The 26398-nt window shown below is 57.2% G+C and overlaps 8 protein-coding genes and 1 non-coding gene across 9 annotated transcripts; 5 read left to right on the top strand and 4 right to left on the bottom strand.

The window, feature by feature from the left end:
• The first annotated feature begins 1523 nt into the window (after nucleotides 1–1523).
• On the top strand, nucleotides 1524–5927 carry SODALDRAFT_331651 (hypothetical protein). The gene has a single exon (XM_028611501.1). It carries the CDS (start codon nucleotides 1681–1683, stop codon nucleotides 5623–5625), a length of 3945 nt encoding a protein of 1314 aa, XP_028467340.1. The 5' UTR covers nucleotides 1524–1680; the 3' UTR covers nucleotides 5626–5927.
• SODALDRAFT_331650 (hypothetical protein) lies at nucleotides 5638–8200 on the bottom strand. Its single transcript, XM_028611500.1, has 3 exons — nucleotides 8095–8200; nucleotides 7885–7933; nucleotides 5638–7802 (listed from the first exon to the last, which is right to left on the bottom strand). Exons 1-3 carry the CDS (start codon nucleotides 8154–8156, stop codon nucleotides 6021–6023), a joined length of 1893 nt encoding a protein of 630 aa, XP_028467339.1. The 5' UTR covers nucleotides 8157–8200; the 3' UTR covers nucleotides 5638–6020.
• Nucleotides 8201–8507: 307 nt separating this feature from the next.
• Nucleotides 8508–8594, top strand: SODALDRAFT_t95. Its single transcript has one exon. It is a non-coding gene; the product is annotated as a tRNA-Val (tRNA).
• Nucleotides 8595–8946: 352 nt separating this feature from the next.
• SODALDRAFT_322916 (ribosome recycling factor) lies at nucleotides 8947–9879 on the top strand (the record flags this gene model as incomplete). The annotated part of the gene is made up of 2 exons (XM_028609771.1): nucleotides 8947–9014; nucleotides 9066–9879. The coding sequence occupies 2 exons, from the start codon at nucleotides 8947–8949 to the stop codon at nucleotides 9877–9879; spliced, it is 882 nt and encodes a 293-aa protein (XP_028467338.1).
• A 128-nt stretch (nucleotides 9880–10007) lies between these two features.
• SODALDRAFT_349733 (hypothetical protein) lies at nucleotides 10008–11503 on the bottom strand (the record flags this gene model as incomplete). Its single annotated transcript, XM_028613433.1, has 1 exon — nucleotides 10008–11503. One exon carries the CDS (start codon nucleotides 11501–11503, stop codon nucleotides 10124–10126), a length of 1380 nt encoding a protein of 459 aa, XP_028467337.1. The 3' UTR covers nucleotides 10008–10123.
• A 1100-nt stretch (nucleotides 11504–12603) lies between these two features.
• SODALDRAFT_357937 (hypothetical protein) lies at nucleotides 12604–19497 on the bottom strand (the record flags this gene model as incomplete). The annotated part of the gene is made up of 14 exons (XM_028614053.1): nucleotides 12604–12720; nucleotides 12837–16788; nucleotides 16880–17185; nucleotides 17276–17455; nucleotides 17581–17683; nucleotides 18068–18204; nucleotides 18279–18399; nucleotides 18542–18552; nucleotides 18613–18650; nucleotides 18900–18956; nucleotides 19018–19066; nucleotides 19159–19189; nucleotides 19344–19399; nucleotides 19484–19497. The coding sequence occupies 14 exons, from the start codon at nucleotides 19495–19497 to the stop codon at nucleotides 12604–12606; spliced, it is 5172 nt and encodes a 1723-aa protein (XP_028467336.1).
• A 684-nt stretch (nucleotides 19498–20181) lies between these two features.
• On the top strand, nucleotides 20182–21473 carry SODALDRAFT_357935 (hypothetical protein; the record flags this gene model as incomplete). The annotated part of the gene is made up of 7 exons (XM_028614052.1): nucleotides 20182–20283; nucleotides 20552–20623; nucleotides 20782–20831; nucleotides 20952–20972; nucleotides 21046–21135; nucleotides 21207–21402; nucleotides 21450–21473. 7 exons carry the CDS (start codon nucleotides 20182–20184, stop codon nucleotides 21471–21473), a joined length of 555 nt encoding a protein of 184 aa, XP_028467335.1.
• A 308-nt stretch (nucleotides 21474–21781) lies between these two features.
• Nucleotides 21782–23136, top strand: SODALDRAFT_131894 (hypothetical protein). Its single transcript, XM_028606709.1, has 2 exons — nucleotides 21782–22277; nucleotides 22377–23136. The coding sequence occupies exons 1-2, from the start codon at nucleotides 22030–22032 to the stop codon at nucleotides 23035–23037; spliced, it is 909 nt and encodes a 302-aa protein (XP_028467334.1). The 5' UTR covers nucleotides 21782–22029; the 3' UTR covers nucleotides 23038–23136.
• Nucleotides 23137–23770: 634 nt separating this feature from the next.
• Nucleotides 23771–25767, bottom strand: SODALDRAFT_292900 (beta-glucuronidase; the record flags this gene model as incomplete). The annotated part of the gene is made up of 3 exons (XM_028608703.1): nucleotides 23771–24369; nucleotides 24468–25387; nucleotides 25473–25767. 3 exons carry the CDS (start codon nucleotides 25765–25767, stop codon nucleotides 23794–23796), a joined length of 1791 nt encoding a protein of 596 aa, XP_028467333.1. The 3' UTR covers nucleotides 23771–23793.
• Between the last annotated feature and the right edge of the window lie 631 nt (nucleotides 25768–26398).

Raw genomic sequence — 26398 nt, 5'->3', positions numbered from 1 at the left:
CGACGTCACTTCACCTCCCCGGCTAATAAGACGGCTGCCAACGGGAGGCCAAGCTGGCCATTTGGCGAGCAGGAGTGGGGATAGAGAGTTGGACTCGATATCTGTGAAGTGCCCGCGTCGAGGTTGCGCCGAGGGGAGAGGTAGAAGACAATGATCAATACGGTCGAGGTTATATTTTAATAAACGAGTCGCACAGAAAAGAGAGAAGAATGTCAAGGTTTAGGTGGGCAGCCGCGGTTCCCAAGAAGTTAGAATAAGGTAGACTTGGGAAGAAAAGAGGACCCAGGGTATAAAAAGACCGACGACGGGACGATGCGTTGCAATATTGGAGAAGAACAAAAAGAACAAAAGACGAAGGGGAGGGAGATACTCGGCAGTGGGAGAGACAGGAGATGTAAATGGTTCGTTCTTCGTTCCCGTAGACCCAACGGGTTTTCATTTTCCTTGGTCAGGCTTGACTATCGTGCATCATACGAAGTAAGGCACTTATTAATGATGTACGACTAAGGTACCTACCTTACGTACTTGCGTATGCGGCAAGTAGATGTATTCGTACTGGGGGCCCTAAAAAAAACCTGGCACTGGGCAGGACTGCGAAGCAAGGCACAAGGCACAAGGCACAGGGCACAGGGAACAGGGAACAGGCACAACAGGGAAGAAACCAAGTCAAAGTGGAGGTCCCCTGAAGGGGTTCTTCGAGACGTGCAATGAAGGCGTGGTCGTGGAGCATACCATCATAGGGTATACTTTGTACTCGAGTACTTTATAAGGTGTACCTTGTGGTAAGGTACTAAGGTAATTTGTATTCGTAGGCCAGCCAGGGGAAAGAAAGTACGGAGTAAACGGTCCGGATACCTCAGCACAACACAACGTACCTACTCCCGTAAGATGGCGCCATTAGAGGCTAGACGGACAAGTCTCGATGAGGTTTTTCAAGCCCGACAAGACGAAGACGTGGGCGGGCTTAGCCACCTTAGTAAATGGATGAAATGACAATGATGAGGCTTCTTAGGTCGGTGATAGAGTACACAGGTACACGGCATTATTTAGGTACACGTAAGTATCCGTAACTACGTAATGCTTCGTAGAACTGAGGGGGTTCGATGGACGCAGCTAGGTATGGGAATTCCATATCTTGGGCCCACCAAATCATGGCAATTGCCATGCTGCCCTCGAAATGTCCCATCTGCAGTGCAGATCCTCCCCTGATCGGGGACAAATGATCCGGGACTGCTGTCCACTGGTGTGGGTCCCGAAGCCTATCGAGTGGAGAATCCTCAGAATCAGGGTCGGGGTCCAAGGATCAGGCCACTTACAGTATCTATCTGCACTATATTCGTACTGTGCCCGAGACCTCGGAAGATACAAAGTACAAGGCAAAAACACAAAGCGAAGGTTAGTCATCAACACCTAGTGTCATTTCGCTTGGCAAAAGTCACGAGGTCACGCTCCGAGCCCCACCCCAACACACAACCCGACGCGTCCCAGGCAGAGTCATCATCGCGTATCCGTAATGATCACTTATCACTTGTCCCTTCAACCATCCATATTCCATCCGTCTCCCCACACACTGGCCATCTGATAGTTTGGTGAATCTATTATCTGACCAAAGCAACTTCGTTTGCATGGACTACGCACTACGGCCTCGCACAAGGTGACAAGGCAACAGTAGCCCCCGCCATGTCCAAGATCGAGAAGCTGTCCATCCAGGGCATCCGGTCCTTCGGGACCGGATCTGGCCGTGAGACCATGCAGTTCTTCACCCCGCTGACCCTCATCGTCGGCTACAACGGCTCGGGAAAGACCACCATCATCGAGTGTCTCAAGTACGCCACCACCGGCGAGCAGCCCCCCAACTCCAAGGGCGGCGCCTTCGTCCACGACCCCAAGCTCGTCGGCGAGAAGGAGGTCTTGGCCCAGGTCAAGCTCGCCTTCTCCTCCACCACCGGCGCCAAGTACGTCGTCACCAGGAACCTGCAGTTGACCGTCAAGAAGACCACCCGCTCCCTCAAGACCCTCGAGGGTTCCTTGGCCATCAACCGGAACGGCGAGCGGTCCGTGATATCCACCCGCGTGGCCCAGATGGACGACCTGATCCCGAAAGAGCTGGGCGTCTCCACTGCCATCCTCGACTACGTCATCTTCTGCCACCAGGACGAGTCCCTGTGGCCCATGAGCGAACCCGCCGCCCTCAAGAAGCAGTTCGACCAGATCTTCGAGGCCATGCGCTACACCAAGGCCATCGAAAACCTCAAGGTCCTCCGGAAAAAGCAGGGCGAGGAGCTCGCCAAGCTCAAGATCCACGAGCAGCAAGACAAGATCAACAAGGAGAAGGGCGACCGCGCCGAGAAGCGATCCCTGGAGCTGCAGTCGAGCATCGAGGCCGACAGGGACCATTGCACCGCCATCACCCACGAGATGGACGAGCTTGAGGAGAAGATCAGGAATACCCATATCAAAGCCAACAGCTTCCTCAACATCGTCAACGACCTGCGGTCCAAGCAAGACCAGCTGCAGTTCCGCGAGTCGGCCGTTGCCGAGCTGCAAGCCAGCCTGGAGGAGCTGCTCGACGACCACGACGACCACGACGACCAGCGTCTGCGGGACTCCCTCGCCCAGTACGAAGAGCGCATGGCACGCTACGAGGCCGAGGAGCGCCAGAACAGGGTGCAGTTCGCCGAGCTCCAGCACCACCTCGCGACATCGAGAAAGGACTTGTCCGCCAAGCTGGCCGACCGCGGGAAGCACCAGTCCGACAAGGAAAAATACGAGCGCCAGCTGGCCTCCCGCGTCGAGCTGATCCGGGAAGCCGCGGAACAGCACGGCTTTCGGGGCTACGACGGCGACCTCAAGGACGGCCAGATCAAGGCTTTCAACGACAGGATACAGAAGCTGCTGGCCGACAAGAAGCGCGACCTGGACCGCGTGCAGAAGGAGAACGCCAAGGAGCTCGACCAGGCCACCGCCGTCATCACCGACCTCGAAGCCCGCAAGTCGACCCTGACCCAGAACCGCGCCTTCGCGAAGCAGCGCATGTCCGCCATCGACAAGCGCACCAGCGTCTTGCAGAACGACGTCGACGTCCTCGACGTCGACGAGGGCGCCTTGGCCGTCTTGGACAGCCAGTTCGACGACGTCGACGCCCGCTTGAGGAAGACGGGCGAGACCATCGAGGCCTCGGCCTTTGACGCGCAAATCGAAAAGGAGAACGAGAGGCTCTGGCAGCTGGAAAGCGAGGCCGAGAGGTTGGCCCGCGAGCTGATGGAGTGCACGAGGCTGGCGTCCGAGCGAGCCCAGCTGGACTTTAGAAAGAAGGAGCTGACCGACCGGAAACGAAAACTCGAGGCCTTGATCAACACGTGGAAGGCCAAGCTCGACGCGCAGCTCGGCGGCGGGTGGGCGGCGGAGACCCTCGAGTCGGCATACCAGGACGTTCTCAGGCGGCACGGCGACTCGGCGACGAACGCTCGCCAGCGACGAGAGCAGGCGAGAGAGAAGCGCCAGAAAGTCGACTACCGGCTCAAGACGGCCAAGGAAACGCACCAGAAGAAACTGGACGAATCCGGGCGTTGCGAGAAGAAGGTCGTCGATGTGCTGAGGGCGATCCGAGCCGACGCCACCATCGACGACTATTCCGAGGAAGTGAGGATCCACGAGGAGGATGTGGAGACATATTCCACCGACATCAGCCTCTTGGAGGCCCTGTCCGACTATTATCAACAGTGCCACGAGTACCTGCAGAAGAAGAACAAGTGCAAAATGTGCGAGAGGGGGTTCGACGAGAACCAGGCCGTCGCCAAGTCGCGATTCGTCGAGAGGCTGACCAAACGCATCGACCCGGCCAAGCGTGAGCTCGCCAAGGCCGATCTGGAAAAAGCCCAGGCTGGTCTGAACCGGCTGCGGTCGGCGAAGACGCAGTACGAGACGTACGAGAGGGTGGTGGCCGAGCTGCCGGGCCTGCAAGACGAGTACAGAGCGCTGGAGGCCGAGCTCGAAACGCACGACCGACAGCTGGAGGCACACGACGAGGCGGTGGCGGCCGAGGAAGAAAAGCTGAGGGAGGTCGAGTCGCTGAACAAGACGGTCATGAACATCGCCCAGGGCGACAGGGATCTCAAGGAGTCCGAGGCCCTGGTCGAGCGGATCATGTCGCAGCAGTTGTCCGGCGCGGCGACGCGGCGGACGGCCGACGAGGTCCACGAGCTCCAGGCGACGTGCAACGACCAGATCCGGTCGATCACGACCTGCGTCGCCAAGCTCACGGCCGACCGCCAGCGCCTGAAGGACCAGCTGAACGGCCTCGAGCTGGAGAAGAGCGAGCTGCGGAACAAGCTGGGCGCGGTCCGGAACCAGCTCGAGCGGAAGAAGGACTTCGAAACCCAGATCCACACGCTCAAGGACGAGCAGGCGCACCAGCGGGAGCTGATCCACAAGGCGGACCAAGACCTCGAACGCATCGAGCCGGAAATCTCCACGGCCCGCGGGGTCCGCGACGACGCGCTGCAGCGCGGCCGGGCCAAGGAGCACGTCATCGCCGAGGAGCGGGACAGGGTGGCGTCGTCGGTGACGGAGCTCAAGATGGTGGAGAGCGACATCCAGGACTACGTGGCGCGGGGCGGGCCGTTGAACCTGGCGGCGAACGAGCGGGCCATCGGCGGGCTGGAGCAAGCGATCGCGACGACGGAGAGGGACATGTCGGACCTCACGCTGCGCACGAACAAGCTGCGGCAGGACATGGACAACGGGGACCGCACGAAGCAGAACATCGGCAACAACCTCAAGTACCGGGCCAACCGGCGGCAGCTCGAAAGCCTGCGGCGGGAGGTGGAGTCCCTCGCGTCGCACAAGGCGGGCGACGACTACGAGCAGCTCCGCGAGGAGGCGCGGCGGCTGGAGAACCAACACAGCCGGCTGGTGGCGGAGCGCGGGTCGGTCATGGGCCAGATGAAGACCAAGGACGAGGAGCTGGCGCGGCTGCTGGCGGAGTGGGAGATGGACTACAAGGACGCGGCGCGCAAGTACCGCGCGTCGCACATCAAGGTGGAGACGACCAAGGCAGCCATCGAGGACCTGGGGCGGTACGGCGCGGCGCTGGACAAGGCCATCATGCAGTACCACGGCCTCAAGATGGAGGAGGTCAACCGCATCGTCGACGAGCTGTGGCGCAGCACCTACCAGGGCACCGACATCGACACCATCCTCATCCGCTCCGACAACGAGGCCGCCACCGGCCGCCGCTCCTACAACTACCGCGTGTGCATGGTCAAGCAGGACACCGAGATGGACATGCGCGGCCGCTGCTCCGCCGGGCAGAAGGTGCTGGCCAGCATCATCATCCGGCTGGCGCTGGCCGAGTCGTTTGGCGTCCACTGCGGCCTCATCGCCTTGGACGAGCCCACCACCAACCTCGACCGGGACAACATCAAGTCGCTGGCCGAGAGCCTGCACGCCATCATCAAGGCGCGGCGCGCGCAGAGCAACTTCCAGCTGATCGTCATTACCCACGACGAGGAGTTCTTGCGGCACATGCGCTGCAGCGAGTTTTGCGACAGTTTTTTCCGGGTGAGGAGGGATGATAAGCAGTGTAGCGTGATTTCGCGGGAGAGCATTACTCGGATTGTCTAGTGTTTGTTGTGGGGGGCGTTATTTTTTCTTTCGTTTTTTTTCTTCATCATAAACTGGAATTTTGCGACAGGCATAATGGGAATCGGGGGGTTAGACAGGAGTTTATAGGGCTCTGCTAATTTCATGTCTGGCACTGGCATGTTTGAACCCGCACTGAAGACGTGCGGCAGACACCCTACGATGTTATCCGAAGCCTGCATGATCCGTAATTCTACCCTATTAACACCGTCCTCCACCCTTTCGTGGGTATGGTCCCAGTCGTTAGAAGCTCATACGCAGAGAATAGTTTTCGTTCCAAGGCCCATCCCCCATGCTCGAGGCTCATCTCATTCCCGTCCATCATCACGGTCCTCCTTGAAGAGTCGCGGCAGCATCCATACCGGGAGAAGGTTCGCCTATCTCCCCACAACCGTCTCGCCTGATGCGCCGTCTTCGGCTTCCGCTTCCGCTTCCGCTTCTGCCTTGGTCTCCCCTTCCGTCGTCTCCTTCATCGTTTCATCCCCGTCCCCGTCCCCGTCCCCGTGAGCATCCGCAGCGCCCTCGCCCTCTTCTTTAACCTTCTTCGTGACAGGGCTACCCTGCAGCTCCTCACCCGCCTCACGCTTCTGCGACGTCTCGCTTTCGGCATCGGAAACGGCATCGTCCTCGGCACGACCAGTAGACGACTCTTGCGCCTGTCGTCCCACGCCAGCCGCGTCATCGGCCTCATCGGCCTGCTCCGCCGTTCCGGCAGACGCAGATGCAGGTGTCCGCGCCGGGTCCGCCTTGCGACCGACAGCCGCCTCGACGTCAATGCCCTGCATCTCCACGGCGTGACCTCCGACACCTTCGACGTATCGCATGGTGCTTGCACTCTGCGGGCCGAGGTCATTCACGCCGATCTCCCCCGGCCCGCGGGCGTGCGGCACGTCAGCTTCATGCTCGCCCTTGTTCCCCTTGTCGTCGTCGTCGTCCTCTCGGTCACCAGGCCGGCGCGTCTGGTCTCCCACGGACGACGAAGAAGCGGGATCCGTGGCGGCGGCGGCGGCGGCGTCACCGTGCGCATCGCCCGCAGAAGCGCCGCGTCTCGCAGCGGCGATAGCGGCAGCGGCGGCTTGGGCGTGGTGAGAGGCGACTTCTTCCGCTTGGCGCGCCAGTTGGTTGACAGGAACCACACCGCGCTGCTGCTCCTGTCGCAGTAACTCGCCCTGGGTGATGGGGCGCAGACCCGTGTTGTCAGCGCCAGCGCCAGCGCCAGCGCCAGCACCAACACCAACAACACCAGCACCAGCACTAGCACCGGCAGCGGCAGCGGCGGCCATAGAAGAAGGGTTGCCGTTGATGCTAACGCTGACAGTCTCAATGGAGCCCATGCCGTTCGGACCTTCGATGGTCTCGGTCGACTCGGTGCGAATTGCGTGTTGAGGTTGGTGGTGAGGCTGAGGGAGGTCGCCTGCCGATTGGGTAGGCGCGGGACTGGAAGAGGCCGAGTCGGCGTGCGGGCTGGGGCGGCGGGTGAGCCAGGGGATCGGGGTCAGCAGGGCGCCACCGAGGGCCTCGTCGGAGCCTACGGCGGCGGCAGCGGCGGCGGCGGTGGTGTTGATGGTGGTGGGATTTCCCCAGGAGATGGCGGCAGCGGGGTTGGTGACGCCGTTGGAGAGGAGGCTCATGGAGGACATGTCGGGGAGGGCGGTCGGGAGGGGGTAGACGTTGCTTCCGGAGGTGACGTGGACGACGCGGTCTACGGCATGCAGGTAGGGCGCGAGGTGGCGGTAGTGGCGGCGCGGTTCGAGGATCAGCTCGGCCAGACGCTGGATGGTGTGAGGCGGATGCTTGGAAAAGTTGTCCCGTAGCACTTGGTTGATCTCGGTGAGCATATCCTGGATCTGGGGCGGGAGGGTACCGGGGGCGGCAGAGGATGTCGGGGCCGAAGCGGTAGCTGGAGGGGTGGTGGTGGTGGCGGTGGCGGTGGCGGTGGCATCGGACGGGGGAGCATCGGAGTCGGGTTTCGGGGCGGAGGTAGGGGGCTGGTTGTTCTCCTTGTCGGCGTCTTGTGATGAGGATGAAGGTTGGCTGGCGACTGGTTCGATGGAAGAAGAGAGTATGGGAGAGGTGGATTGTTGTTCGGTTGGTGCCAGTGGGTTCACAGGCTGACGAGGGGGCGGTAGGTTGGGTATTGGGAAGTCATTGTGGGCTATCTGTGCCGTGCCGGGGGGAAGGTCAGAATGCGAATGCGACGCGCTAGAGGAGGGAGGGAAGAGAGAATGTAGGGATGCGTACTTTGTCAAGTGTGGCAAGAATACCGTCGAGCAAAGCTGGCCAACAGGTACTGTGGGAGAGGGTGTTAGATTTGAAGCCTGAGCAGACAGATGGAATGTTGACAGAGTGGAAGATGAGCGAATCTCCCCCAAGCCGCCAGAAGACGAGGTTGAGGTTGAGTTGAGATTGAGGTCGAGGTCGGATTGCGCGGTCTGAAGAGAACAAACTCACTCATCTATGGAATTGCCAGAAGCAAGTTGGCGAAGAAGGTCGTCGTCTAGTTCCCCGTCCATGGTGGATTGTGTTAGTTGGACCTTGGTCGATAGGATGAAGTGGGAGAGGGAATGGAGACAATGGAAGAAATGACGTTCAATTCTGTGATGGGAGGAAAATAAGAGAAGGTTTACGTAAGGTACTGAGTGTATGGAGAAGAGTACCTTAAGTTAGGTACCTATGTTGGGCGCGTGTACGTTGTACCTCCTGTCTGTACCTTAGCTTTGACTTATCGCGATAGGAAGCACCTTAATTTAGCGTACCTTATTACCGGTATTACCGTTTATCCGTAGGGTGTACACGTACAACTAGTCCCTGCCCTCTCCCGTGCTAGCGACATAGGCCAAGAACTCGAGCTAGATAGCGTTCTTGTCTGCATGGTGTAGTGGTTATCACGTTTGTCTTACATTTGATGTGTAGCACACAAAAGGTCTCAGGTTCAATCCCTGATGCAGACAAAACCTGTATTTTTGTCGTTTGTGGCATACTTCATTCTTTTTTTCTTCTTTTTTTTTCGTTATGTTTCTTCTCTTTCCCATTTTATCCTTACATTCGACCTTGTTCAACTGGTTCAATCTATTTGAGAAGAAACCACTGGCCTTGAGTCCCTAACAGTACCTCTGTCTACGTCGTATCAGGTAAGGTGCCCCGTATGTTGATTTAATTATGTAATCACAGAGCGTGTGCCAGCTGCCCATCGGCTGCCAAGCAGAATCGTTCAAGATACTTCCTACAAGTACTCTCTCCCATTCTTATGTTCGACCCACCACTGAACTCATCCATCGATCCCTACAACCACCATAAACCAACATGACCACCATTCGCGCCGCCAGATTGACCTTCCCCCGGGCCAATGGCCTCGTTGAAGCTGCTACTCGGTAAGCCAAACCTGATCTTGTATAACAATCCCTCATTAACCCTCATCCCAGCCGATATGTAGCTCAAGCAGCGTCCTCCTCTCCCGCCCTGCTCCTCTCGAGCAGGCCTCGACGAGCACCATCATCACCAGCAACGACGGCCCTAACCCCCTCCCGACCATTCCGTACCTCCCCCTCCCTCCAAAAGAAACTCAAAGCCAAGAAGATGGCCGAGCAAGAAGCCCACAACCCCAACTCGGTCACCCACCACGACGACCCGGCCGAAGACGCCAAACACCCCAAACCCAACCCCGCCGACCTCCTAGACCTCACCGACCTCACCACCCGCTGGTCCGCCCTGGACGCCCACTACCGCGACGCCCTCAAGAAGCTCTCCACGGGCGGCCGCTTCAACCCCGACGTCATCGGCGCCCTCCCCGTGACCCCTGACCCCAAACACGACCCGGGTCAGCGCTACCCGCTCCGCGAGCTGGCCCAAGTCGTGCCGCGCCAGGGCCGCATCGTCTCGCTCCTCGTGCACGACAAGGCCCACGTGAGACCCATCGTCGACGCCGTCCAGGCCTCGCCCGACTTCAACCAGCAGCCGCAGCGCTCGCCCGACAACGACCTCGAGCTGACCCTCACCGTCGAGCCCGAGCGCCGCGAGGACCTCGCCGCCCGCGCTCACGCCCTCACCCACATCTGGCGCGACCGCGTGCGCCAGGCCACCGAGAAGAGGAGGAAGGTCCACGCCAAGTGGCTCGTGCAGAAGGAGGTCGTGCCGGACTTGAAGCGCCGCGCGGATGCCGAGGTGCTCAAGGTGCAGACCAAGGTTTTGGGGGGGATTGATACGTTGGAGAAGGAGACTTTGGCGAGGTTGAAGTAGTCTTTTTTCTTCTTCTCATCGAGACTTGGTAGTATTTATGTTGTATAATGTTGTATACTACACACAATCACTGAAAAGAGTGGGAGATTTCTCCGGGAAATAAACAAGAAGAGAACAAAAAGAAAAGAAATTTGTGTTTTTCCCCATACAGACAGACTATATTCTACAATGGTACAAAAGACACTTGCCCTCCGTGTCTCGTTTATACAACAGCATTCGGTGAACCATCGTCAAACCTCTTTCCCTAAGCCCTCGCAGTCTTCCCACCACGCGCCTTCGGAGCCGCAACCAACGTCTTCAACTTGGCCTCAAAGCTCTCCAAGTCCTTCATCCCATGCGTCCCCTCCCGGAGATGGTAGTTCCTCGCAACGGCAACTGCATCCCCCGGCGGTGCAAACACCGGCGTCTCATGCTCCCCCACGATAGCCCGCTTGACGATCGCCTCGCGCACCACCTCCTCCGCACCCTTCAACGCCGTGACATCTGGCGCCGTCCGCTTCCGGTACTTCTTCTCCGCCTGCTTCTCCTCCACAAACTTGGCCCCTTCCTCCCCAGCCGCCCACGCAGTAACGTGCTCCGTCTCCGCAATATCACCAAAAAACCGCATCCCCTTGCGCGAGTACAAGATTTCCTCCACCGAGTGCCTTGCCAGCGACGACGGCTGCGTCGAGAACGGCGCCCCGCCCGCCAACACGCGCAGGTTCTCCAGCACCGTCTCCTCCCGCGCGCGCGGATTCGCCGCCGCCACCGCCGGGCCGTACCCGACCAGCGACTCGGCCGTCAGGCTGGGGTTGTACGTGAGCCGCGCGCCGTGGTCGCGGTCCAACACGTACTGGCGTTCCTGCGGGGTCTCGGGGAACAGGAACCGTGTATACTCCTCCGCGATACCCTGCATGGTCGTCGCGTCGGCGTTGAGCTCGTCGTTGTTCTGCTTCTTGCCGAAGTCGCGGCGCCCGCCACCTCGACCGCCGCCTCCCCTGCCTCCTCCTCTTCCTCCGCCGCGTCCGCGGCCTCCGGAGAAGGAGGAGGAGGAGGACCCGCCCCGTCCGCCGGGCGACCTCATTCTATCGCGACCGAATCCCGCAGGCGCCCGGGCGAACGACGGTCCGCCCTTGTCCCGGTTGCCGATGTTGTTGTCCAGACCGCGTCCTCCTGTGTCTAGACCCCCTCTTGCGTCCGAGGAGCGTGCAGATGTGCGTCCGGGCCCGCCGCCACGACCACGACCGGCAAACCCACCGCGCGCACCCGTCCCCAGGCCACGCGGGACGCTCTTGAGCCCGATCACGTTGGGCGCGGCATTCTTGAAGGAAGGCGAAGAAGGCGAAGAAGAAGAAGAGTTGTTGGACGCACGGCCGTCGCTGCCGCTGCCACCGCCGCCGGATTTCTGTCTGAGGAGGCTGCTGATCTTGTTGGCCGCGGCGACGGACCGCTCTCGGGCGCTGCCGGCTGGTCTGCTGCTGCTGCTGTTGTTGCTGTTGCTGCTGCTGCCGCCGTCGTCGGCCTGGTCGGCTTGGGCGAGGTGCGTCGTGGAGAAGGGGCGGATGGTGCAGCTGTTGAGGGTTTGGCTCGCCCTTTGGGCTTCGAGCCTCGTCCGGCCGGCGAGCGACCTAATTGCCGGATGCATGGTGGTAGTTCCGACGGGAGGTCTGCCCGGTGTGGTATGTTAGGTATTGTCTTGACGACGGAATTATTGGAAGGAGCTCGGTCAATGGAGAAGAAATTCCTCCGAGCTAGGTCACGTGCATGCCTCTAGTAGTGCATTGCTTCGTTAGTCCGTTACAAAACGCCGCATTGGTGGCGGTATCGGATTATGGGGGATTTGCATTTAGGGCAATTGTTTCCATTTTTCTTCCTTTTTCGTATTATTTTCGCCTGTATCCCTGTCTTTTCGGAGTCCTCCCACCCCTTACGTCTTCCCTTATTAACGTTCAAGCAAGTCTATATAAAGGTTCTAATTTTTCCTTTGGAGTTTTTAGCTTAGTCTTCGTATTCTACACGCCTATAGAAGCTTCTTAAAGCTGCTAGTTAATTATCGAATTAATATATCGTACGATAGATATAAGAGAATATCTCCCGTGAATAACCGCGATACACTCTATCACAACTAATCACCTCTAGGATCTTACACTATGAATTAAGTTATAATTACAAACTTCAAACCCCTCTTTCCCCTGTCTACAGGGCATTGAATTTATCTACCTCTTCCGGGTATCAAGTTTCTTCTTCCGGGCCATATGAATCTGCCCAGCATCACTATTCCCGTCCTCCCATCCTCCCGTCCGACTCCCTTCCAGCTCGTGCATTCTAACATCCAAATATACAAAACACCATAAATGGGACATTACAAGGCATTCCATCATCCCAGCATACTATACCCGACCCCTTTCAACCAAACGGAAAGGATCAAAAAAAAAAAAAAGAAACCCCCTATATAAAATTCCCACCCGCCCAATGTCTTGTCTTTTCTCTTTTTTTGTACCATCCTTCTCCTGAGTCCACTAACGCCGTGCCGGTCATCACCCAGTCCTAAACATTATCCCTGACTATGGAGGATAATCTCTGCACTTCCAAGGCCTCGATGTGGAAATGGGGAAAACTGATTTGGGTAGTTTAACTCCGTAAACTCCATGCTATTATCAGATGCAGAATCCAACGGTTCACTCGATATCCCAGGCAGAGCTCCAACTGCCTGGACGGTGACCTTCTCAAAAAAAAACCCCATCATCATGAGTTTAACCTTAAATTCTTGTCCTCTGCCGACAAGTCTTTGTATTTCGCAGTCAGTTCGTCGATTTTCGCCGTCAGGTCAGGAATTCGGAAGGGTTTCGAGATCACATCATCCTGTCGATGCAAATGTCAGTTACTTCGTATTACGCAAGGGGGGAAGGGGAGGAGGAAAGGAGTAGAAAAAGAAAAGAAAAAACAAAGGGGGGGGGACGACCTGGAGGCCAACTTACAATGCCGGCGGCCTTGGCACTCGCGACCCGCTCAGGCCGAGCATAGGCCGTGACAGCAATGATGGGAATGTGCCTCACGAGCGTTCCCTCCTGCTGCAACTCGCGGATCCGTCTCGCGCACGTCATGCCGTCCATCACCGGCATCTCGAGATCCATCAGGATCACGCTGAGGTGATATCCCTCCTCTTCATTGCCGATCCAGTAACAAGACCGCTTCAGCGCCTCCAGCGCCTCGCCTCCGTGGTTGGCCACGTGCGTGTTGTTCCCGCAGTTCTTAAGCTGCCTCTGCAGCACCTTTTGGTTCACCACGTTGTCCTCCACAATCAGCACGTCGTGTCCCTTACCGCGAGGCGGCTCGACCCACTTGCGCCGAGGCGGAGGCGGAGGCGGAGGAGAAGGAGGAGCAGGAGCAGGAGGAGGAGGAGGCGACCGCCGCGCCGTCCCCGTAGCCGGCGGAGGCGTCGAAGAGACCGAAACCGTACCGGACCGCGGCGTGCGACCGGCACTAAAAGGCGTATGGCTGCTGCCGCTGCTGCCCGGTTCCCCAGGCGGCGCCTCCGTCCTACGGCATTTGATGTAAAACGAAAACGTGCTGCCGATTCCCTTCTCCGAGACGACCCCGATTTGCCCGCCTTGCAGCTCCGTCAACATGCGCGAGATGAACAGCCCGAGGCCCGACCCGCCATACTTGACGTGCGTCCGCGGCGACGCTTGCGAGAATCGCTGGAACAGCAGCTTCTTCTCGTCCTCGCGGAGCCCCGTGCCCGTGTCCTGCACCGAGAAGTGCAGGTTGATCTCCTCGCCCGTGCCCCAGTCCTTGTCGTTGATCACCTCTTGCGAGTCCTCCCTCCGGCTGGGGAAGTACTGGGGCTCGTGGTCGACAACTTCGGAGAGGTCCCGAGATGCGCTCAGCGTCAGACAGATCTTGCGCGTCTCGCGGTCCTGCGTGAACTTGATGGCGTTGGTCATCAGGTTGATGAGCACCTGCTGCAGCCGGGACGAGTCGAGCTTGACCCAGTCGATCCCGTAGTCCGTGTACGACGCCCTGACGTCAAAGTTGAGCTCGATGTCGTGCGCTTCCGCCTCGGCCCGGAACATCTTGAGAACCGTCTGCGCAATGGAAATCGGACGGGCGGCATCCGGCGTGACCCGCAGCAGCTGCGAATCGAGCTTGGACAACGTGAGGATGTCATCGACGATGCGGTGCTGATGGCTGGCGCAGAGGTTGATCGTGTTGGCGGCCTCGAAGCACCGGTCGAGGACGTCCCGGAGTCCGTCTTCCACCTCGGATCGGTGTTCCGACACGGTGTTGACAATCTCGTCGGCGCACTGGAGGATGGCGCTCAGCGGGTTGCGCATCTCGTGGCTCGTCATGTCGATGAAGTTCTCCTGCTGCCGCTTCAGCTCCACCGCCTCCTCTCTCCGCTGCATCTGGAACGCCTCGGCCCACTTCTGCGACGAGATGTCGGTGATGCAACCAAAAATGCTCTTGAGGTTGCCATCCTCGTCCTTCTCCGGATACGCGCTCAAAAGGACCCACGTGTCGATGGTGTGGTCTCCGTTCTGCCGGCTGCACTTGAACCGGAACTCGTGCGTGATGGCCGCTTTCTCCCGGAGGAGCTTCTGCCACACCGTCTCGACCCCGGGCCGGTCCTCGCCCCGAACGCTTTCCATCCACGTGTTCGCGCTATCCTCGCCGCGCGGGTGGCGCGAGATCTGCCACCACGTATCGTTGGCGAAATTGATGCCGCCCGTGCTGTTCGCGATGAACATGCCCACCGGCGCGAACGCCGCCATGCGCGTGAACTTGTACTCGCTCTCGACCGCTTCCTGCGTCCTCAACACGAGCTCGGTCCGCAGTTCTTCTCGGTCCAGCGCCGCGAGCTTGGCCTCGCGCTGGTTCCGCTTGATCTCGTCCTCGAACAGCACGACCGAAGCCAGCGACGTCGCCAGCTGCCGTGACAACAGTTCGGTAAATAGCTTGTAGTCGTCGTCGTACGGCCGGCGAGGGTTCGTGCCCATGATGATGAAGCCGACGACCGCTTCCTTGGCCGTCGTGGGATAAACGGGGAGCACGACCACCGTCCGGGGCGGGTCCCCGAAGCCCCTCCAACTCATGCCCTCCAGTAATTCATGGGGCAGCGTGCCCGCATCTGCGGAGAGGACCAATGGGGACGAAGGCGCCGCCATGGCCTGTCGCAAGTAGGGAGCAAACCCTTCTTGGGAAGAGCGGAGATCGAGGCTGTGAACGGAGGCGTGGTGATCGGGGTCCACGCCGATGGAACCCTCTAACTGGACCCGAGGCGGGTGGGCGGCGCTGCCGGAATGCATCGAGCAGGAATCGCTGTCGTAGTCCTCTCGCACCGAATAGATGAGGGCAAAGGGCACGTCGAGATCGTTGAACTCTAGGCCGTCCTTGACACGGGGCCAGAAACTCCTGGCATCCCGGGCCGTCGCCGTTTTCTCGCCCACTTCGCGGAGGGTGAACATGCGCCGCTCGTTCACCTTGCGTCGCGTGTTTTCGAAGGCCGGGTTGTACACGCCCACGACCTGGCCGTCGCTCCCCACGAGCGGTACGATGGACCAGGAGAAGAAGGTCTCCTCGAGAAAGCCGTGGCGGTTGATGAAGAGCTGGTGGTCGTTCTTCATGGTGGATTGGCCCGATTCCCAGGCGCTCTGCATGGTCGGGGCAATGTCTTCCCAGATCTCGACCCACCCGTCTTGATAGCGCTGGCCCATCAGGGCGGGGTGCTTCTGGCCCGCCAGGTCGATGTAGGCCTGGTTGTAGATCGCCACGTTCTCCACGCCCCAGTACACGGCCGCTGGGTGCGGGCTGCCCATGATCAGGTTCGCCATGGCCCGCAGGTCGGCGCCCCAACTCTCGATGGGGCCCAGCGTGGTCGAGCCCCAGTCGATGCTTCGCGCGAACTGAATGTGCTCGTCGATATCCGGCGTCAGGGCTATGCGGGTCCAGTCAAAGGACGGCCTCACCAAGGCGGCTTGGATAACCTGGTTGGTGAACTCGTCCGAGTGATGTCTGCCGATGCTGTCCATCATGATGGTATCCTCGAGCGGGCTGACCGCCATGGAGTCGTGCGGCGGCGTCTCGACGGCATCAAGCTCGTCAACTTCGCCGTTGGCGAGGGGATCGGAACGGCTGCGCGAAGGAGTTGTGCTACGGCTCTGTTGCTCCAGCACTTCGACGTCGACCTCCGGCATTGGGAGACCAACCGATGCAGTGGAGGAAGGCGCCGAGTCGGTACTGTAGTAGACGACGCGATACCGATTGCGAAGCGTGGAGCAGGACCACCGTCTCCCGTCGTATTGATGGGATGGTAACGGCGTCTTGGCGGGGGCGGCGGGCCTCGAGAACCAGGCCCTGAATGCAGCAAAATCCGGGTCACTATTGGCAGTTTGTTCTCCGGCGGCAGACAATATGACGCAGAGTTTGGCGTCAGAGGCTCTGAGGGCCGGGTTCATATACATGGCGGACCGACTATTGGCGTTGTTCGGGTTGGCCAGGTCGACGACGAAGGAAGGGCGCTCGTCCTGATCCAAGAACTCGTGGGCCTGAATGGCCTGGAACGTATGTGGTTCGACGGGCTGGTTCTGCATTTGAGAGGTGCGGACCGAAGTGGCAAAGGCGGGCTCGAAAGACGACCAGCTGCCACTTGCGGTCGAGCCGCTGCCGGACGGGGCCGGGCTCGCCGAGGCCACATTGCCGCGGGGGAGTTTGACAACACGAAAGCCGTCGGTATCGTCTTGCAGGCGAGCTAACAGACCGGCGGCATCGTCCGAAGTCATCGAGGTAGGGCGACGGCTCGACATGGGATCCGCGGTGTTAGAGAATGTACGGGGCGAAGTCGAGTCTTCGGCCGGGGAAGGCGCGGTGGCCTCCATTAATGGTCGTTCCGACAAGCCACTCCGGTCGATATCTCTAAACGAGATCAAACTGCCGATAGTTCGTGGTTTCTTTGTTCGTGGTTTCTTTGATGGCGAAGGTGATACACCGGTGTCGGTCGTATGTGTCTCTTGATTAGAACGTCGCTTCCCCTGTCCGGATGTATTGATCGGCAGTAAAGATCTTCTCCAGCGAGAAGAGTAGGGGGACAAGGGGGGCGAGAGCGGGGAGGGGGAGAGAGGGGAGGAGAAGACGGAGGAAGACGAGGAAAGAGGCGAGGAGGCGGAAGAGCCAAACGTAGTGGCTGTAGGTGAGGAGGTCGGTATAGTGATTGGGCTCGAGGTACACTGGGTGTTGCTGTTGTTGTTGTTGTTGTTGTTGTTGTTGTTGTTGTTGTTGTTGTCGATTACGGACGACGAGGTCAATGCCGAAGAATGGTGGGGAGGTACTGAGGATCGTGAGAGACCATAACGACTAGTGGAGGCTACCCGTTCTTTGCCTTTCAATGAGTGTGATCGACTGAGCAAAGATGTGGCACGAGGAGCGTGGAGAGAATGGGGAGAGGTGCCGAGGACAGTAGGGTGAAGGCGAAAGGACTTGGGACCCTGACGACCGGGGGGTCGGGAGGCGGTAAAAGCTTCGGAAGGCGATGGAAAGGAGGCCTTTTCGAAGACGGTGATTCCACACGGGGCAGTCGAGCATGCAGCAGCCGTAGGAGCTGTGGTGGTCGTAACCTTGGTAGCACTAGTAGTAGTAGTAGTAGTAGTAGTAGTGGTAGTAGTGGTAGTAGTAGTGGTAGTGGCGGTGATAGCTCTGGTGGCTGTGGTAGCTGTAGCGATGGACGAGGCAGTTGCGAGAGCAACGATTTGGTCAGGCGATAGAGAATGGCGGTGATCGTCGCCTACGGGCATGAATGCGTACAAGGCAAGGTTGAGGGCGAGCCTGTCTAGCCGCCAGACGAGTTAAAACCAGGCTAGGCTTTGGGACCGATTAGCATATTAATCCGGAGTCGAGAAGAGTGAGCAAGGGAACACGGAAATAAAAAGGGGAAAAAATGGAAAAGGGCCCCCCAACTCCATATTGACTCGTGTTCCCAAATCCCACCTCTTCTTCACTTGGTCTTTTTTTTAGTCTTTTTTTTTTTAAGACTCGTTGTTTCCTCTGTTCTACTCCCCTTTCTCTTCTCCCTCTTGATGTTTTTTTTTTCTGGGGGTTTTTTCTCTGGCAAATATGAACATACGTACCGATAGTAGGCACCATACGCTACCGAGTGAGTAGGCTTGTAGGCTTACTCTGGTTGATGGCCCTGAGGGTAAGGGCAATGGTGCACATGGGGTGAACGACGCGGGAGAGTACAGGTGCAGGTTGTCTAGACCCTCACTGCCAAAGCGTTTGATATGAAGGGGGACGAGGACAGGGCCACGAGGCGAAGACCGGAGGAAAGTGTGCGGACAAGAGGCACACGGGCTTGGGCCTTTTGAGGCGCGATATGCCGCGATTACCTACTGTAGGTATTGACAATGGTCCCTGGACAGCAAAACTGGACAGTGACCGTGTATGATGGAGAAAAGCGGTGTGCTCGGTTGACAGGGAAAGTAGTGAAGGAGACGTGCGTTTTCTCGATCTCGATTTGTTTTCGTTCAGTTCTCGGGTTCGCCCTCTCTTGAATCGGACATAAAATGTACCTTAAGCTCAATTATTAGCTCCAGGTTCTGGTACACAGTGTCCAGAGTGGGCGGCTCTGGGTCTAGATCACAGCCCAAGCCTAGGTGCCGTATGTACGTGTGTATGCTCATACACGCACGTGCACGCAGGCTGGGGAGATGGGAAGTGGAGAAGGGAGAAGGGGGAGAGAGAAATGATAAATGGGCCTACGGAGGGGCGGATTTGGGGAAGCTCAGGAAAGTGAAGTGCTGAGCGAGGGGCAGAGAGAGGGAAAGGGGTGTGTGTGGTTTCAAGAGGCCAAAGAAGGCAGAGCTCCTAGGGGGATCATGATTATGATCGAGAATTATAGTGTTCGATCGACTTTTTCCTCCTGTGGCCGAGTAGGGGGCAGAGTGAATCAATGGTGGGCGAGGGGTAACTTAGTAAGGTACGAAACGAAGTACGTACCGTCCTGTGTTCGTAAACCCGTATAACGTAAGGTACCTTAGGTACCTTACCTGTTCGTCAAAGTGCCAAGTGGATAGACCAAGCAAGGCCAAGGTTAGCGACACCGTCTGTGTTGGTCAACGGGAAAGCAGAAGGACATGATAGTCGGAGATCGCGGTAACGTTGTACGGTTGTGGAAAATATGTCTTCAATGTGTAAGAAGTAGTGTGGAACAAAGCTGAAGAGAAGAGAAGAGAGGAGAGGAGAAGGGATTAAAATTGGATGAGGATTCCGGGCGTCAGAAGAAGGAAAGGAGTGCGAGAAAAGAACGAGGAAGATGACAGGAGGCAGGAGAGACCGACTCGAATGGCATGGATGTCTGTAAGGTAGGTATTCTCCGTAAGGTAGTTGGTACTTGTTGGTACTTTGCAGCTACGAATAGGTACTCCGTCTCTGAAGTACGAACTGCGCGAATATAAGTACTTTGTATGTACTGGGTAATTATCCGTACGCACGATCGGTTAAGCTGTTGAGGAGTATGTACTCGCTGTTGAGTCGTCCGGGTCCAGGTCTGGGTCCAGGTCCAGGCCCAAGTCCAGGGCCAGGCAAGCGCACTACCTACCTTACCTAAGGACCTTACCTACCTACTTCGTACTTGCGCTGATCCATCGGTCTAGGCCATACCGCACGGACTATGAGGCCGGATGCCTACCTACAACGAGATAACTGTAGCTGGACCCTAGCTTCTGTGCTGCCTTTAACGGCTGTTAGCTACTCCGTAGACGCGGTCCCTGAACCCTAAGAGTTGCCCGGAATCAGCTCCCTGCGCTCCTCGAGCACTGTGATTTGTTGACAGTACGGAATAAACTCCGAAAGCTCTGACATCAGCTCTTGGCCATTCCTCGGTATAGGGAAAAGGACAAGAGACGAGTATCAACGAGGAAACCATTGGGTTCGTTTGCTCCAGGTACCGCATTCCGTCTCTATGGGCGCAAAGGGGAATAAAAATGTCGATGGATTATCATTCGGAAGTACAGAGTATACGTTGTATACGGAAAAGTACCTTATGTACGAAGTCATACTTTACAAGCTGATACCTTACATTTGGACCTTGACGACGCTAAACCAAGCCGGATCAAGGGCTCCGTGAGCACAGTGTGCAAATAAGTATAAGAAACACGGTTCACGAAAAGGCTAGAAAAGCCCAGAAGCAGCCAAAACTCGCACCTGCATGGATCAAGACCAACATATGACCCCCCCTCCGCTTGTCATCGACGATCCGCCCTTGCCCCTTTGATTTTTACCTTACACGTGTACGTGTACAGAGAGAGTACTCCTGTTACGGAGTATTTTATGCGGAAACCGTCAGCTACGGATAGACGGATAGAACTTGAACCCATCGTTGCACGAACCATCTACGACGTACACACATTTCGGGTCCATCTTCTCACCTTTGTCTGCATTCCACTCTCGATCTTACCGAGAGTCACCGAAGTCATCCGGCTTTCCGGGGCAGTCGGGACGGGCCGTTTTCCTCTTTTACTTCGTAGTGAGTGTTGTTGATTTTCCTTGGATTTCTTTTTCTTTTCCTTTCCTTCTATATTTCATTTCCCCCTTCCCTCTCTTCTTTTTTTTTTTTTTTTCGCGTTTTCTCCATTTCTTTTATTGCCTTTGCTTTTGATTCAACGTCACTGTTCAAGTGTCTCCCAGCTTCACAGCATAGTGTGGTGATAATTCCATTCCTATCGCTGTGGTTTCCTCCTCCACTGAGGAGTCGAGTCTCGACACATGGCGAGTGAGAAAGGATCAAAGAGCCATCAAGCGGGAGCTATGATACCTATCACATAGCATCAAAACGCACGGGTACAGAGAGAGTACAGATAACGCATCAGAGGCTTTACGGCTCCAACCTCTTTATTACCGAGAAGATCCAGGATTCGACTGTTACTCCAGCAAAGCCAGCCACATTCCCAGCCACAATCGACCGAGTCCAAGATGGCTCAGTGTCCCACTTTATCACTGAAACCGGAGGACGATATCAGTCCTCTTTTTTTTTTCTTTTTTTTTTTTTTCTTTCGCCTCCTGGCTTGTATTCCTCTCAGTTGTGACCTCCTACACCTTAGTCATCATTGGCTCTCCTCTCTGTAACCGTAAGGTACGTAGATTGACCTCTCAGCATTCGGGTATCTCTGATGGCCTTTGCTCGTCCAATGGGAGGTTTCGTCTCCTCTCCTCCCGATGGGCGTCTGGTAAACAGCACCTCTCATTGGTCATCAGGGACCATTACCCCTCTCCCGGGCGCTTACAGTAGCCTCAACCCGCACTCTTATTGGCTGACCCGTTCTCTCTTATCCCTACCTGACCTCCCCTCACCACAGATATGAGAGTCTCTCGGCACGCACACCGCAGCACATCACAGCACATCACAGCATGGATTCACGGCACGGCACCTGCAGCTCCCCCTTCACCACCAACCCGACCAACCCCAGGCCGACTCCAACCCCCCATTTCCCATGGCTTCCTCCACCAATGCTGACTCCCATCCGGCTTGAAGGCGGGAAAATGACCAGAAATGTATGATCATTGGTCCGGGGATAATCGGCGTGAACATGGCCCCCAAGTCGGCGCGACTGAAGGCGACTTGAGAGTGACAGTGAGAATGGATGGGACCGCCTTAAACTTGCTTGGCCGCCCTTCCAGGCCATGCCGATTCACTCCCTCTTACTCTCTCTCTCTGTCTCGACGTTCCCTTTTTTCTGTTTTATTTGAGGTGATGGGTGCTCTGTTGATGGGCGATATCAACAACTAAAAAACAGCACGAACGAACCGACAACGGAGAAAATACATCGACCAGGACCAACTAGTCGACTTTTTACTCTCGTTTTCAAATGAGCACTTCTTGAGACTCTCGCGGACACAGTGTCGAGGTCAAAGCCCTTTTTCTGGACCGCGTCATCTGTCATACAAAAAACGGTCATACAAAGAACAGACTCGATAAGCAGCTCGGCGGACTACAACGAATAAGGGAGAAAGGGAGAGGATTATAGAACAACCGTCGGCTGCAGGTTACACGGCGAAGCAGACAAAGTCGTCTCCTTCTCATCCGCCCACCTTCGCCATAAAACTCGACAAATCCCGCTTTCCCGCCCAAGCATCAATACTCGGTGTTTTCTCGTCGCTCCCGAATAACGACAACTCAAAATGAACTACGTTATCCTCAAAAGGCCATGGCCCACGCGCAAGCGTTGGATGTGGCTTCTCATGCTGGCCGAGCTCCTCTGCCTCATCCCCCTCCTTATCCTCCACGGCATCGCCCAGCCCAATACCTGGCGCACCACACTGTGGCAGGTCGGCTATGACCACGGCTGGAACTCCGACCCTCGCATGATTCTCTATGCCTATGCGAATTACCGACCACTCCCGGAGATTCCCATGGTCTGGTCGCAATTGTAAGTTGTTCGCCTCTTGGAAAAATAAGAAGAGAACAAGAGAGAGAGAGAGAAAAAAGGAGAAAGAAAAAAAGAAAAGACTAGACTAACACCCTCCAGCATCACCGACTTCAACGTCATCATCACCATCGTCTCCCTCTTCGCCCTCCTCCTCAAGATGGTCGGCTTCATCATGCACGTCCTCTTCCCTCTCTTCGCCCTCCTGCTCCACCTCGGCCTCGTCGCCATCTGGACCGTCTCCGTCTACGGCCAGATAGGCCGCGACTACGCCGACCCGCTCTACCCCTCCCCCGTGGCCTGGTACATCTACCGCTCCTGCGACGCCGCCGGCGGGCGCTACCACGCCGTCCGCTCCTGCCACCTCGCCCGCGCCAGCTTCGCCGTCTCGGTCCTCATGCTCTTCGTCCTCGTCGTCAACCTTGGCCACGCCATCCGCGGCATGTGGCCCACCGAAAACGACCGTCTGCCGCCCGGCCAGCGCCGCAGCCGCAGCCGCAAGGGTGGCGAAGGCAGTGAGGACGACGACGACGATGATACTTCCAACTCGGATGCCAGCCCCTCCGACGCCAAGCATGGTCAGGAGAGGTGGGAGATGAGCAACTTTGCGTCCGGTGGTGCGGGGCCTGGTGGTGCTAGGGGCCCTGCGTCGCCGGGCTTCCCGCCCCGGAGTCCTGGGTTCCCGGCACCGCCTTTCACGCCGCGGACGACGGCCTTCCTTCAGTTGGATCGGAAGCTGCCGCTGCGGCAGCACTATGGGTAAAGGTCGGTGAAGGGAATCGCGGGCCGGTTCTAGTGACGGTTATTATTTTTCGTTTCTTTCTTATACTATGATTCTGTCAGTCTCGTGGGGGAGTTCGGTTTTAGTCAACAATAGGAAATCAACGAGACATACTGTATCAAACGTCTCTCTCTATGTCTCGGTGGGTTATAGCCACGTAGTGTGAGCAGCAAGGCGATATGGGGGGCTTGAAGGGAATGATGAGGCCGACTGGCAGCCTGTCCTTTGCATCCATTGGTATTCTACGGCAGCACTACTCCTTAGAAGGAAACTTCCAAGTACACGAAACCTCGCCTACTATCTCGTACCTCAGTTCTCGTCCCAAGCTATCTATGGAATGCGATACCATCTTCTCATCGCCGCCTGTGCAGACATGAGATTACAGAAGGGCCGGGCTGCGAGCACAGCTCGTTCGAATGACAGGACATCAATATATGGGGCCTTGTTATAACTCCCGGAGCACCTGATTTCTCCTCCTCGTCCTCGTCGTCCTCGTTCTCCTTGTCCTTATTCTTCCCCTCCTACTACTATAGCATAGCTTCCTTAGCGCGTCTTATCTCTATAAACGCGGTTCGTTAGCAACTATACATATCATGGCCCTATATATTAATGTCCTGTATTTCAAACGTGGTATCCTCGCAGTCCGTCCCTTACAAGAAATATCAAATCGTACAATGAATTACTCGCCCGTTCTCCTTTTAAGCATGCAAGAAAGACACTTCTAATCCATCCCGTCGCTCACGTCTCCCCCACAAAACTCAACAAGACAGCCTGACTCGCCTGGACATCCACCTCCACCACCCCATCCCTCACAGGAAGCTTCTCTCCCACAGTGACGTTCCTCAACCTTACAGGCCTCCCCTCGTCGAGTTCCAAGTTATAACTCCACCCATCCCACGCGATGCCCGAGACGGCGTCGCTCCCGTTCGCGTACAGGCGCTGCACACGTGCCTCCCCCCGCTGCAGGGGCACCTCGAAGGTGTACCGGAAGACGGGCCGCTCGGGGGCGTCGGGATCCGGCACGGTGCCGGTGCCGTTGACGGTCGAGTTGTAGGCTTGCAGGTTGATGACCATGAGGCGCGCGAAGGCGTCGTCTAGGTATGCGGCGTAGGCGGCGGCGCGGCGGGTGGGGAGGGGGATGTGGGCCATTGAGACCTTGGGGCGGCGGGACGGGAGGAGGGAGGATGGGAGATCGGATGCTGCTAAGGATGGATGGATGGGAGATAGCATGGCTGCCACGGCTATGTTTCCGTAGTAGGGGGGTTTGGTGCCGGCAACGGTGGTTTCGGTGTTGATGGGCTGCCAGCTTGTGTACTACCGACGTTTCTTAGTAGGGGGGGAAGAAAGGGAGGGGAGAAAAGAAAGGGAGGGGAGAAAAAATAAAAAAATAAAGAGAGAGAGAGGCAACGTACGCGGTAATCGGTGCCCATGTGCATATGAACTCGCTTAATACCGACGGAAGCAGCATACAGGTTGAAATCAACCCCCCACAAAGCCGCGCCGAACGAGTTGGACAGCCCAGGTTTGCCCTGGTGGTAAAGCGAGTTGTGCTCACCAAGGATATGAGGCGGCACATCACCGAACCGACGAACGATATCACGGTAAGTGCGGACATGGGCGTCAACCGAGTGGGTCGTCGTGTGATGGTTCATGAGGGTCTCCTGAAGCGTGACGCCGGGAGTCTCGGCGCCGCTGATATAGTTATGGGTAGAGAAGGTGCCGACATTTCCGTCCGAGTTGAGGCCCGCGGCCCACTGATCCTCGGCCTGGAGCGGGTTGTACACGCCACCGTTGGAAGGCGCGGCGTAGCTGTAGAGATTGTCGTCGAGCATGGCCGGGCAGGCTGCTTCGAGGGCCTCGCGGATGCGACGCGTCCCGTTCAACCATTGGGCGACGTATGTCTCGGCATTCCAGGTCAGAGGGCGGACGGGGCCTTGTGCGGAGACGGAGTAGAGGTCGGGCTCGTTGCCGTACTCCCAACGGTCGAGGTTGTCCTGGCCGATGGCCCGGCAGGCCAGGGGTACGGTGTCGATGAGGGTTTGCCATCCTTCCGGCCGGATGGCGCCGAGTGCTAGATTGAAACCGTGGGTGAACTTGGTGTCGTTGAAGGTACTGTACGATTCAAAAAAGGAGGGACCAATTTGAACGGTGGTGGGGTAGTCTCTGGACCTGTTATAATCGTATATCCCATGAACAGCGGTAAAGAGAGATTCGTTGTAGAGGGCGTAGTCTTGTGTGTTTCCGCCTACACGGACATATGGCCTTACCCCCTGGAGATTCCCCAGGTTCTGTAACAAGTTGTCCGAGAATGTATTGGGATGGCTGCAATTTCCTGACGGGGGTACAGCGTCAGCTTACTTGGGTCATCCCGCTGGGTGGCGTAAGTTGAGAAGGCATAAAGACAACACAACACGTACCAGCAAAGTCGGGCCAGAAGACAAACTCGATGGAATAGCTCATAAAGGCATCCAAAACGGCATGGGCGGAACCAGGACCCGGAGCTAAGTACGGGCCCTCTGGGGAGGGCGCCAGAGAAGCAGCGGCGAGGAGAAGGTTGCGGGTCGTTTCGAGGGTCGTCCGGGTAGGTAAATAAGCGTATAAGACAGCGACGAGTCTATCAGGGACGTATGAGGATATCAAGTTGAGGTTCTCACGGACACGGAGGACTAGGGCGGGGATGGGATCGAGAAGGTCGCGGTGGTAAGGGGACATTGTCTCATCCTCTGCAGCGCACTTCACTTGGCCGGAGCTGAAGGGAATTGGGGGTCGGAGGGGATATAACGGCCCAAGGCGAAGGCGAAGGCGAAGACTAAAGGAAACGTTGAAACGACCGAAGAATGACAAAACGTCCCTACCCCACCCCGTACCTTCCCCGTACCTTATGGGTAGTTTAGTGTATGCTGTAGCCTGTAGCCTGTACCCAAGACCAAGACCGGACACTCTAGTCTGCACTAAACTGTCGTGCTCCGTAGGACCAGACCTCGTACCGGTCAGGTTCGGGGTACAAATAAGTCAAGCTCCCGTGTTCGGTGAGTCTTTAGTTATGTGGAGCAATGCGGGGGATGGGGAGACCAGACGATCCCCGGACGACCAGAAGGGGAAGAGCGACCGACCAGACAGACAAGACCCATGACAAATCTGGTGATCCGACAACGGAAAGAGCGGAAAGACTGGACTAAACCCCACTCTCCGCACGTCATCACCAGCTCTACACGTGTAGTATGAGTTATGTGTGCCGAGGCAACGTCGGACCTGATCACCTACAGTAGAAGGTACCTGGGCCCTACAACGTTCGTACAGTAGACCCTGGGCTACCGTACCTTATTAGCTCGGTACACAGTAC

Source organism: Sodiomyces alkalinus, assembly GCF_003711515.1.
Source record: "Sodiomyces alkalinus F11 unplaced genomic scaffold SODALscaffold_3, whole genome shotgun sequence".
Classification (NCBI taxonomy): Eukaryota; Fungi; Ascomycota; class Sordariomycetes; order Glomerellales; family Plectosphaerellaceae; genus Sodiomyces; species Sodiomyces alkalinus.
Note: the sequence above shows the minus strand (reverse complement) of the source record. Positions and strands in the feature narration are given on the sequence as shown.

Coding starts and splice junctions, on each gene's coding strand:
- SODALDRAFT_331651 (XM_028611501.1), top strand. CDS start 1,681: ATGTCCAAGATCGAGAAGCTGTCCATCCAGGGCATCCGGTCCTTCGGG.
- SODALDRAFT_331650 (XM_028611500.1), bottom strand. CDS start 8,156: ATGGACGGGGAACTAGACGACGACCTTCTTCGCCAACTTGCTTCTGGC. Junction 7,934..8,094: donor TCTGGCAATTCCATAGATGA/GTGAGTTTGTTC, acceptor CCTCTCCCACAG/TACCTGTTGGCCAGCTTTGC. Junction 7,803..7,884: donor TTCTTGCCACACTTGACAAA/GTACGCATCCCT, acceptor GGCACGGCACAG/ATAGCCCACAATGACTTCCC.
- SODALDRAFT_131894 (XM_028606709.1), top strand. CDS start 22,030: ATGAACTACGTTATCCTCAAAAGGCCATGGCCCACGCGCAAGCGTTGG. Junction 22,278..22,376: donor CCCATGGTCTGGTCGCAATT/GTAAGTTGTTCG, acceptor AACACCCTCCAG/CATCACCGACTTCAACGTCA.